The 12735-nt window shown below is 37.1% G+C and overlaps 1 protein-coding gene across 3 annotated transcripts in view; it reads left to right on the forward strand.

The window, feature by feature from the left end:
* Shal (Potassium voltage-gated channel protein Shal) overlaps window positions 1–12735 on the forward strand; it is a 461000-nt gene that overhangs the window by 402800 nt on the left and 45465 nt on the right. For all 3 annotated transcript variants that reach the window (XM_083117318.1, XM_083117319.1, XM_083117320.1), the window contains exon 4: window positions 7659–7811. In XM_083117318.1, coding sequence (XP_082973444.1) covers window positions 7659–7811 — 153 coding nt within the window. The remainder of the gene's footprint in view (window positions 1–7658; window positions 7812–12735) is intronic.

Consider the following 12735-nt stretch of genomic DNA (forward strand, 5'->3'; position numbering starts at 1 on the left):
CCAGGTTGTTACATATTACTCCTTTCAGGAGAATGCATTTTAAATGTTACATGTTTGGTTTAAGCCAAGTAACTGAAGTTAAATCCATGTCATATTTTCTAACATTAATAAAGTTATTTTCTTCGCTAACGATATTCACAAATGTACATACTACATACTCTACCAATATATAATATAATTGAAAAATACAAAACCTTGATTAACGGAAGACAATACCCGTGCTTTAATATAAGTAACTAGCCATTTATAATTTATTCTCCTAGAAGTAGTGAAATGTGACATTCATAACAAACTGAGTTGAAGAGTTAGACGGGAATAAGCGTGGATTGTAGAACTTTGCTCTGATTCTATTCGCCAGAACCTTATAGAATCGCAGAAGTTGAAATCGAAATAACTCTGTTTATTTGTATCTTAAGAATGTAGTTTGCAGAAATCAATAAACGCTTGAATTCAAGAAGTATAGCTGTCAAAAATTTGATAATTCATTAGGGAATAATTTATCAACGATTCCACTTTGCAGTGATCGTTATTCTCCTTGCCGAGAAATCCATAACGATTATCCTTAGAACCTCCCAGCCCAATACCTTTCTATGCGGGGCAAGTTTTTCTGCCATTTCTTGGCTGAACGTTTCTTTATTCATGTGAGACAAAGGGTTGAAGATTTAGGTATTAATGTTTTACGAAACGTTTCATAGGTCTCATTTCAACATGACGCCATCGCAGAATGTTGTATAGTATTTATATCCTGCTTTCAACTTGATATCTACACCCAGGCATGACGAGTCTAGCATCTGTACAAACATAAGACAGGGTTATATGCAGTCACGTTTGTAACTGTGAATGAAAACAACACAATGTAGTTCTCTACACATCAATTTATGAAATAAAACAGCAAATAAATTAAAATTCTGCGTATTTTTTTGCCTTGTTGAGTAGCAAAACCTCGGAATATAAAATATTGGCACAAGTTATTCCCAGTAATAAAAATGAATAATATAGTAGTACCCGGTAAGATTAAGGCTTCACTAATGGATAATGGTGAAGTTTTAACCGCATTTCAACAACTATATTTCATCTTGGGTCTGGTGGACTTCAAAAACACTTAAAACAGAAAAATGGATATCCACCAAATAATTCCAATTTATTTTAGATAGAACCACAAATTAAAAGTATTTTCTCTTTGCTGTTACTTTTTAAACACCATCAAAATGAATATTCACAGAAGCAAAATAATGCATGCCTGTTAAATCATAAAGCAATTGCTAATAATATGCTTTCAGTAAAGTAACATTTTATATTTTTTTTCAGTATGTAGGCTAAGTGTCATTTCCTATTTCCTAAGAATAGGAAATTACTAAATCAGTAATATTAATTATCATTTTCACTGATGTGAGAACAAAATAAGCGTTGCGTATTCAGTCACCAACAAAACAGTGAGGTTGAAATGACAATCTAAGCACCGAGAGAAGCTGAACTCTGTATTTAAAACAGTGAAATAAAGCAACCTTGAAGTGTTAGGTGATCACTTAGGTAATGAAATCATATTCGGAAGGATGCAGGTTGAAACCGGGTGGTCAGGCATCTTCATTAAGAATTTTTCTTTATTTTTCATAGTCATTGTACGCGAATAGGATTGTACCTATTGCTATTGCACTTCCTATTCTCGATATTCTTTTCTCTATTAAGTAATAAAACCTATATTCCACTGTAATCACTAAATGGAACGTAATTGCGATCACGCCGTTAATGAAGGTAATTGATATGCAAAACAGTATTGTACAGTCGGAAACCTTGTGAGCGAGAAGAACTTCCGTGCTTCCATAGCGGTATCGCATGTCTACAAATACCTCTTGATGTTTCAGCACGTTGTTGAGACGGTGTCATCAGCGGTGCAAGGGTGTGCTTGTGTACCCTTCCTTTTATGCTGGCACCCCACTTCCTACACCCAATCTTCATCTCAACAATAGGATTTACAATAAAGGAAACGCGAAAGGAAGCTTGATATAGTTATATTGCAATATGAAGGGTTTCCTCGGTTGTACACCAAAAGCTCCACCCTAGGAGAATGAGAGAGGGAGGGCAGTTATAATAGGTGCAGAATACTATTAATTATTAAAGGGTACTGTTTGTTATGCACGTCACTCACCTTCGGAGTAAGCTCCACACTCCATCCTCATCCTCAGATTCAATATCGGCTCCACGTTATTTCATAGGACACCTCGGTGATCGGTTTAGAAGTCGACTCACGATCTCGCCACCCGAGGTCCTGGATTCAAGTTCTGGCATGGGTATTTCTTTGTGAGTATCCTTCATTGATTCCATCTAATCATCATTCATACACACCGTAGCGGTTATCCAAATGTGGCAGAAAATCGAAGCCTAATGAGAATAACACAGATACAGTGCAAGAGATGACGTAAGTAGCTTTTCGCATATCATTGAACAAGCAGTAGAGAAGCGTTCGTATGCAGCACCCCCCTTGCATGTTATGCAATGTGCTAATTATCTGTAGTCTTTGGATTGCCTACCTCTGAACGTTCAGGGTATACTTTTCTTTATTACTTTCCCTGAATTAAAACCAACTCCTTCTGAAGACTGTTTGATGTTGCCAGGGCTCAAAATGGGAATCTTAACGAAACGAAACTTTACTTTCGTTAACATGCTGTTGTCTGTTTTTTGTCTTCGATTACGACAGTCACGAGACGGAACGTGAAGATTCCAGACATTCACGAACCGGAACGCCGTTCCGGTCCATTTCAACCACTGGATTTCGCATGATACGAAATAACTCGTAAACATAAGTAACTAGTATAACAAAATTGTCGCACATGCTTTATTTTACTCTTTACAGTAGATTAACTTTTATGTGCACTTTTTAGCTTAGTTACGAAAAATAAACCCTTAACACCTTGTGTGCTTGATAATTATATTTATGTCAGTAGAAACTGATCATACGTGCATCATGACTGATACGATCTAACAAGCCTAGTTAATGAAAGATAACGTATTGAGGCTGTAATTTCAGTAATCACATTAAGACAAAAATGCCTATAATTTGTTCCTACTGAAAATATACTAATATGTAATATACGTGACAATCTGTTGTGGCTCTTGGTGAAGAGTTGAAGACAAATGAAAGCCTCGGGTGTAAAACATGGGAAGTGACATTTTGGTTGTTTTTGAGTTACAAAGTAAAATGTGCCATAATTTAATTTTCGAGTGAAATTGTCATGTCATGCAATTTGCATTGGACTCGGTGAAGCCTTCTGAAATTGGTAAACACAACACGAAAACAATTTATCTACAGTATAGCTTCTAATAACCTTTTTTTCTTAATGAACTCAGAAATCAACATAATGTCACTTACCATGTTTTACACCCGAGCCTTTCAAATGATAAAAAGCGAAGAAAGTATTGTGTTCAGATCACGTGATCGATAGTACAACCCATAACTGAAACTAATCAGGGTCACGTTCGTCACCTCGTGAATTTAATTCATTTTTATTATGTATACTCGAAAGAGTAGTGCATATTGTGAATGAGTTGAGTGAAGCAATTAATTAAATTAATTTCTGGGTGCGTAAGCATTTGTAGCTATTTGCATCCTTCTAAATTTGCGGGGGAACTACTTGTCTGAGCTATACATAAACATTAGCCTCGTCACTGTGAAGGACTTTTCGTTCAATGGAAGCGTCACATTGTAATTGTTCGAGACAACCATTCGTCATGCGCTGCTCTTCGTGGATGTTTCCGATTAAAATCGTGTGCAATGGCATGCGCGCGTCTCTCCATAGACGTCACTTTCATCCTGATGTGTTACCGATGCGCTAAAGACACTTTAATGCTTTTTTCTGACACCTCGAAAAGGAGCAAATTGATACACGAATTCAGTCATAACTTTTTATTGTTTAAAGATACGTCGAAAACCCCTTCACCATTGCATTCCTCGTAAAATTCTAGCCTGATTTGATATATCATATCACCCTCTTCCCATTTAAAATTTTGAAGTTGAATTCAAAATGGCGGGTTTCAAGATGGCGGCCGTCATCGTCATATACCCTATAACATTTTCCCCCACCCCTGTTACAAAACTACAATGTTAGTTTTGCGGAACAGTATGTCATTCCACTTTCAATCAGGTGTCTCCACACTTTTTAGACCACCCTGTATATTGTATAGGCTACTGTGTTCTGGAAGTTTATTCCGAGCGTTGCAAAACAAAAATAGCAGGGTTTGGAATGCAGCGTAAGCGTTAGTATTTGTGCTAAGATTAATTTCATCACCAGCTGGCCTCCTCCAGATCTGTTAGCGTAACGTGCTATGAAGCCAGAGGTCTCAGGTTTGAATCCTGGCTAAGGCATGGATATATTGGTCAGATCATCCATTTCATCCAACCCTTGATGTGGAGATTTCTAGCTGGAAGGAGGGTGTTGATCGAGTCTTGGAGATTGCTGTGGGGATGTTCCCATGATTTTTAACATAGCGACAACCAGTGTGGTGCTTTGCAGAAATTTTGCTAGTTGGGGACACCATCCCCCGCAACCCCCCTTACTTGTAGCACTGATTTCATTATTCATCCTCATTGTCGCGATTAACCAAATAAGTAGAAAAACTACGTAAAATAACCAGAATAGAAATAATTAGAAATTTAATTTGTTTGAATGGTCTTGGTGAACCTAGTAAAATTTTAGAATCCGAAGTTACCAACATTGCCAGAATGAGCAAACTTCACACAAAACATTTATATAATATTACTTCCAGGATTTTTATTAGAATCCTCATATTGTGACGATTCCCATTGAAGACTGCAAATGGAAAAGTACTGACAAAAAACTCCTTTTTTGTTTTAGAGTTCCTGCGAAATCGTTGCATTTGCCTTGGCAACCAGGGCGAGACGTGGACGTGGTAGTTCTCAGAAGTGCCGCTAGATAGCACCATAAAGCATGTTCTTTTTAAACTCCAGAAGGCGCTGTATCACTTGGCATTCTTTTGACACTGAGGATTGATTTCCTTTCCCTCCTGTTCACATCACTACTTCAATGTATGGGACAATACCTTATATAGCATTGAAATTAACCATATGGTAGATATGAATAGTATGAATTTTTATCTCAGGATTGTAGAAAAGTTACATACATTCCTACACCCGCGTTAATTATAATTATATATATTAATTATCAATATTCGTGGAGAGAACTATGGAAACTTAGGAATTTAAAATTAATTATCGTAATAATTGAAGACAAATATGTGAGTTTTTGAACATGATTGGACTTATAAAGCTAGTGTCACGAACCGTAAACGTAACACTAGATTTTCTGAATAACCTTTCACTTTGTATTTGTGGCTACTCTTCTGAAGGAAAACCATTCACATCTAAATTTTAACGTTGCCACCGAGTGTAGTTCCGCCGAAGTGGTATGGTATGCATTGAGGATTTAACGGGAGGGACACTGGGACACGTGCTCCTCCCAAAATCGATGACTAAGTATTATAAAACGCATTTATAACATAATATTGCAACGAAAAAATGTTCGAGTAATCGTTTTCCTTGTAGTAAAATAATCAAACAAAGTTTAGCACAAATATATTAATCGGGGATAGATTTACTAGGCAACTAAATAAGTTGACACCTGACATCGAATCCGAATCTTGTTGCTTACGAAACAATAACATCAGTGGCGTGGCGTGACTTTTCCAAAAGTGTTATCGGCCAACAGACGTTATCATCTCCACCCTACCCCCCCCCCCCCAAAAAAAAATATGCCTTTGATCTAGATATTTGTTCATTTCGTTCTTTTTTTTTTGCAATCCGCTCAGTGATTTAGCCACAATCACTCCTAGAAAGAACTGCCACTCATGAGAGAGTTACCGTGAAAATACAGTGGATAATAGTCGATACCATCTCTGTTTCTTTGCAAAGAGGTGGAAAGGGGAAGAAGAACCACACATTTCTCGGGTCAGTTTGGCGTTTGTGCGGTGAGCAGACAACAGAATTCCCCTCCTCCAGCGGTGGAAGGGAAGTCCAGATGTACGTACTACTGTTGCCAACTTAGTTTTTTGGAGCAAGGTTTGTCCAAATGACGAATCGCATCAAGTACTTATCTTTTCGTCTATTACGTCAACGGTCTCAGTTGTAGTTAAATCCAGTTTTGTCTTTGCAGTCTAGCTCTAGTTGCTTCAGAGAAATAGTATCCCAGTTTTAGGCGGGATTTAGCTCTTTTCTGGAAATCCAATATGATCCGGTAGGCCGGACCGGCAACTGGGCCTCTAAACAGGCATATGAATAACCCCGTAGCACACTTGCCTCTAAGTATTTCCCAGCTCTTCCCTTGCAGTGGCGCTCTTTCCTCTTGTTACCTCTTGAGGGTAGCGGAACGGCCTGCCTCTTCTCTTCTGTCGGCTGCAGAAAAAATGTTCTCTGCAATATACACTCGACTGCAACGCTGTCGGTTAACGTATTTAACAATGTTGTTATTTTATTGAAAATAACCTTTTACCTGCACGCTCGCCTCTGAATAACATTAACTGCTGGACACAAATCGAAAATCTCTAGATCAAATTTTCTAAATGTTTGTTACAGTTTCGCTTGAAGAAATGAACTCTCAAGCTTATACCTTTCTGTATTTTAATAGACACTACAAATAATGTAGAACTACTTCTGTTTCACAAAAATCTACTAATGCTATCACCTTATAATCAAAAGGTCTGTGGGTTTATTTCCTGGTGAAGGTATATCGCAACACAATGGTTCGGAATCTACTTTGAAGGTTCAGTTTCGATTAGTTTATCTGATCACAAATTTGATCTAAAACGAATGCCTGTAATTGTCTTGGTGTGAATATTACATGTGTATATGTGCGTGTTTTTAATGTGCCGGAAAATCTGCACATTATATTTCAAGTGTTACATCTTATCATATGCTTACAGCATATTCTGTTTCCCTCCCAGAAAAAAAATTCTAGATCCGCCTATGGTAGTATGGATGCTGGTTGCAGAGGCAACTGATAGTCTATATGCATGATTAATTTAGCTTTGTACAGAAATTGCAAAGGTGATAAGCATAAATTTACTACTGTACTGGATATTGTGCACAAAATTGCATTACTCATATTTAACGTTTCTAAACCAATAGCGCATCCACTTAGTTCATTTATTCTATGGTGAGTAAAAGTTTACAAAACAATATTTATATATCACTTCTCTCGATTACTCGAAAGTTTAAAAAATTGTTAAATTGGCTGTCATAATATTCCGTAGAATTAACAAGCAAAATATATTTTTAGATTAATACACTAATAATTTATTACTAATTAAATTATTAGTAATTAATTACTAATAATTTAAATTACTCAAATTTGCTCTCTGTTAAAATGTAACGACAGACGATGTGAATGTTCCAGATGTTTTAAGACAATGTTCTGTGGCCGATGCAAGGTACCGAAGCCGGCCTCCGTGGCGGAGTGGTTAGCATATCGCGCTACGACGTCAGGGGTCCCGAGTTCGAATCCCGGCTTGAACATGGGTGTTTGTGAGTCTCCATTCATCAATTTCATCATATCATCCCTCATCCCCATCTTCGCAAAGTAGCCAGAAGTGGCACAAAAATCAATCAAGCAAGCAAGCAAGGTACCGAAATGTGATGCTCTGTTTTCCAGGATCGGGAGTTCGTAGAGATGGAGGTTCCATACAACGGGCAGCCCAAGAGGCCGGGGTCGCCTTCTCCGCTCGCGAGTCCCGCTCACTCCGCTGCCAGTCATCAGGGTCTCCTGCAAGCATGCTGCGGTCGGTGCTGCGGACAACGTTACCAGGTATGGCTCAGATCTGAGTGACACGTGTAGTAGTGTAAATAGGGAACCATCCTCGCAGGGCGTTGCTGCTACAGCTCACATATTTACGCACATGGTTTGTTTGTGATAGATATAGTAATTATAGGAATAGAGTTTTTGAATAATGATATGCCTTTGAAATGTTCATCGCAGTTACCCGTTTGTATTATTACATATGGTTTCAAAATCCTTCCTCAATCCCCACCCCCCACCATTCTTTACCTCAATTGCTTCGTATTTACTCTCCATGCCGTATTGATTGAAATAATTTAGATAATGAGATAATATATGCTTACAGGCCGAAACCAAGTATTAGGTAATAATCAAAATCTAATTATTGATAACAACTCGTTTGAACCAGTTTCCAAATTCAAATACTTAGGAGTAATATTAACAAGTGAAAATTATATTAAAGAGGAAATAAAAAGTAGGCTTAATTCAGGAAATGCATTTTACTTCTCTCTTCATAAACTTTTGTCTTCTCGTTTAATATCTAAGAAACTAAAAGTTAAAATATACAAAACAGTAATTTTGCCTGTAGTATTATATGGATGTGAAACTTGATCCCTTACATTGAAAGAGGAACATAAATTGAGAGTATTTGAAAATAAGATCCTTAGGAAAATATTTGGACCTAAAAGGGATGAGGAGGCAGGTGAGTGGAGAAGGTTACATAATTTAGATGTACATAAATTGTATTCATGTCCAGATATTATTAGAATAATTAAATCAAGAAGAGTTAGGTGGGCAGGCCATGTGGCACGAATGGGAGAGGATAGAGGAGTTCATAGGATTATTGTTGGGAAACCTGATCGTAAGAGACCTATAGGAAGGCCAAGACGAAGATGGAGGGACAGCGTTAAGAACCTAAAGGAAATCGGTAGGGATGCTTGCTCAAGATAGGGACAGATGGAAGGCCTGTGTTGCTGCAGCCATGAACCTTCGGGTTTAAGAAGGCTAGAGAGTTAGTTTTTTAATTCGATAATATAGCTAAAAGGGATTTCAGAGCATCGTGCTGGAAATCTTTGTGGTGTGTGTATGTGGGTGTGTGTGTGGGGGGGGGGGGTGTTTGTGTGCACATATATAATATGTTCACGTGTGATATTACATGACTCAAGTAAATAACTAACGGAAATTTATATCGAGTTCATCATTTAATTTTGTACAAAAATTACAAAGATGATAAAGTATAACAGCATAAATTTACCATTGTACTGATTATTGTGCACTAAATTACATAACTCACATTTAATGTTTCTAAACCAATAGCGCATCCACCTAGTTCTATTTATTCGATGGTGAGTAAAGGTTTACAAAACATTATTTATGTAACACTTTTTTCGATTACTCGAAAGTTTAAAACATTGTTGGATTGATCGTCGAAATGAATAGCTGTCATAATATTTAGTAGAATTAACAAATTAAAATATTGTGTCATTAAAATCTAATATTTTAATTTACTCAAATTTGTTCTCTGTTAAAATGTAACGACGGACGATGTAAAATGTTCCAGATGTTTTAAAACAATGTTCTGTCGTTTGTTTTAACAAACGACAGAAAACAAAGGTTAGCTGTTCTTAGAAACGGTAAACTTTGTTTTTGTAGAATGTTGACATGTAAGACCATCACGGATGGAAGTAACATGTTTGCAAATACAGTACAAAAATAAATTTGGAAAAAAACTCAATTTTTAAAATCTATTAAATGATAAAGTTTTAAAATACCACAGGCTTCAAACTGCAAAATTAGCAACAAGTGGATTAATAATTTGCTGGTAGAATGAAACGAAGTTTATGCCACGTAGGTATGTACATGTATAACTGAGATGAATTATCACGGATTTGAACTCGTATTCTTCTGTGCTCGAGCCGGCCCCCGTGGCGGAGTGATTAGATTCCCGGGTTCGAAACCTGGCCTGGGCATTGATGTTTGTGAGTGTCCACCCATCAATTTTATCATATCATCACTCATCCCCATCTTCGCAATTTAGCCAAAAGTGGCACAAGAAGCGAGGTAAAATATAGCAAATCAATCAATCAATCTTCTGTGCTCGAGAATACTTGGTAGTAGTAAGCATTATATTTTCTAACAGGAAATACAAATTGATTCCGAGGAGTTTACTAAATAGATTAAATGAAAAACATAGACCAAATAAATTCTGGAATCTGATCTACATATTTTCCTATTCTTTTTTTAAACTTGTACTATTTTCGAAAGATATAGTTACTATTTAATGATATTTGTTGTCTTACATCAGATTCATAGAACACTATGAACCTGAGATTTTCTTTCAGTCGTAAATAGAGATGTGATTCCACTTTAATACCTAAGTGCAGTTCGTACATTCTCTTCTACTAACTTGTAAGTTATGACTGCGGAGACCAATTAATATTTCGAATTTCATAAAATTCTATTATCAATTTAACTGCCTTTCCTGCCATATATATATAATTATTAAAATATGTCTCTTCACTTAATCTTCTCATAATGAAACCTCATGCATTCAAAACAGTAATGACTTTTTTTTCATATATTGCTTTAAAAAATGCTTTCAAAATATTCTAATTTTAATTTCATGATGCAGTGTTATGTAATGTCTTTATATAACAAACGATTCTTAAGACGATATATCAGTAACTTCCATCACTCACTTTTCAGTTCGTACACAGACTTATGTTTCTTGCATTTTAATTATAATTTAATGGATTACAAATCTCAATTTTTTTCCCCTTGCTATTCATGTTCAAATGGTATTTCAGGAACATAGTGGTTAATGATAATGTTATCGTCTTGCAATCAAAGGGTTCTAGTTTCGACTCCCGCAAATCTAGTCGCAATTATATCATGTGAATAAAATTGAACGTGCAGAGAACCGCGCGGGGAACCTGAAAAAATTTGAATGCAGTCCCATTTTTATATTTATCAAGGTCACGTTGGACATTACCTTTGTGCCAATGCAAGTAACGAAATTCATTTTCTTTTTTTTTTGCTCCCTCGATTCTCCTTTTCCATCTCCCTGCGAATGCAGAACACTGCCCCTTACAACGTCGGCAGCACGCATTGCGCCTTCCCTGCGCGTAGCTTTTCAGAAAGCAATCTCTTGCTCATCTGACAGGGAGAATGCAGTAAACGAGGAGACTCCTCGGCACGGGACTTCACCCTTTGACGTACGGGCAAGAAGCGGAAATGTCACTTCGAGTGGGGGAGAGAAACTGGGACGCCGAGTTGGAAACTGAGCAAATTCTGGGAGACCCCAGGTAGCTGTGAGTACTGGCGTGCGCATGCGCACTCTCGGAATTTCTCAGGTCTTTATTGACCCAGACGGCGGAGGGATGGACGACGATCGACAGAGTTTCAGTTTAATACGAAAAAAAAATGTATTGCTGGGCGCATCCAAACAACGGCCCCTTCCTCCCCGCATCCTTCTAGCTTTGCTAATCCCTGCTCTGGTGTCTGGGATTCGGATGCGTGTGTTTGCGAACGCAAACAATGGAGGTCGGCTCGAATTTTAAGTAGTCAAGTTTCATCTATGCAGCTGTAATGAAAATGCAGATAATAAATGAGAAATCCTTGAATCTGACCCACGTGTTTTCACTTGTATTTTTATTTCAAAAACCGCAATGCATTTTGTAAGAAAGAAAATTGTTAATTGGAACCGAGTTGTCACCGTATGAATTACGATGAAACACAGATTCACTTTTCTCAACTCTCACGCAAGTTTCAAGGTTAATTTCGGCTGCCGATGAAATGATTACCTTCATTAATCCATCTCAGGAAGGTTCAGAAATTGTTTATGGGGTCTAATATTACAACATATCTCCTTTAAATAATACTCATTAGATGCGAAATTGGAGTAAAGATTTCAAAGATCTAACGGCTTTGGTTAATTGTTCGAAGTTGCTTGATCAGCAAAGTAGACAGTGAGTTTTAATAATCAGTTTTTCACTATTATTTCGAGACAAAATATGGGAATGGTTTACTGACAGTTATGTAGATCGTATCCAAAACCATAGTTAAAATGTATCTAGTTTTTTACGTCAAGGTACGTCAAAGTTCATCATAATATTTAAAAAATGTTTGATTTCATTATTCCTACGCTTCAGACAATGAGTAGCAAAGTACACATTGTAGCAGTTCTCAGATCTGCTGGCTCGATCTCTACAGAAATTCCCGGGATCGAATCCATACCTGGCCATGGGTGTTTTTCATAGTCTCATAGCGACGCTTAATAACAAATTACATATGTGTGTATATATACACACACTCGCTTGAGTTTGAAATTGTTTTCAGTACATTTTATGCACGTATAGGCTACTCAGTTCATATACAGTTCATAGTGGGTTCCGAACCACAGGGTATCGAAGCCGGGACCCCTTGCTTGATTACAAGGCGACGACGTAACCACTACCTAATTGGGAAAATGTTAAATGCAAATGTTCAGATAGCGAAAACAATATTTTTTAAATATGTATCAAAGTTAGCTCCATGAATATAAGTTCTGCAATTTTAAGTGGGATTTAAAGCACTGAAATATGAACTACCACCCTGTAATTGAACTTCACATATTTGGATTTGAAGCGATATCATTCCCCTAAAGCATATTCCTACACTTTCAAGTTAAGTGCTCCTTGATTTCGTGCACTAATCCCCACCGACCCTATTCTATAATAATAACTGCAATAACAATAAAATTCATATAGCAAAACGTGTGACAGTCTCAAATTTCAACACTCCAATTCGTAAAATCTCACTGAGTTTGAACCGAAAGAATTGGTTTTGAACTAATCGAGAGAATGAATCAATATTACCCACCCTTCATGGCAGAGTGGCCAACATAACACTCTAAGAAGGCAGGGACCCCAGGTTCAGACCTTGTTTAAGGAATTACTGTGCTATTGTATTTGTC

The sequence above is a fragment of the Lepisma saccharinum genome, chromosome 2, assembly GCF_977018435.1.
Source record: "Lepisma saccharinum chromosome 2, izLepSacc3.1, whole genome shotgun sequence".
Classification (NCBI taxonomy): Eukaryota; Metazoa; Arthropoda; class Insecta; order Zygentoma; family Lepismatidae; genus Lepisma; species Lepisma saccharinum.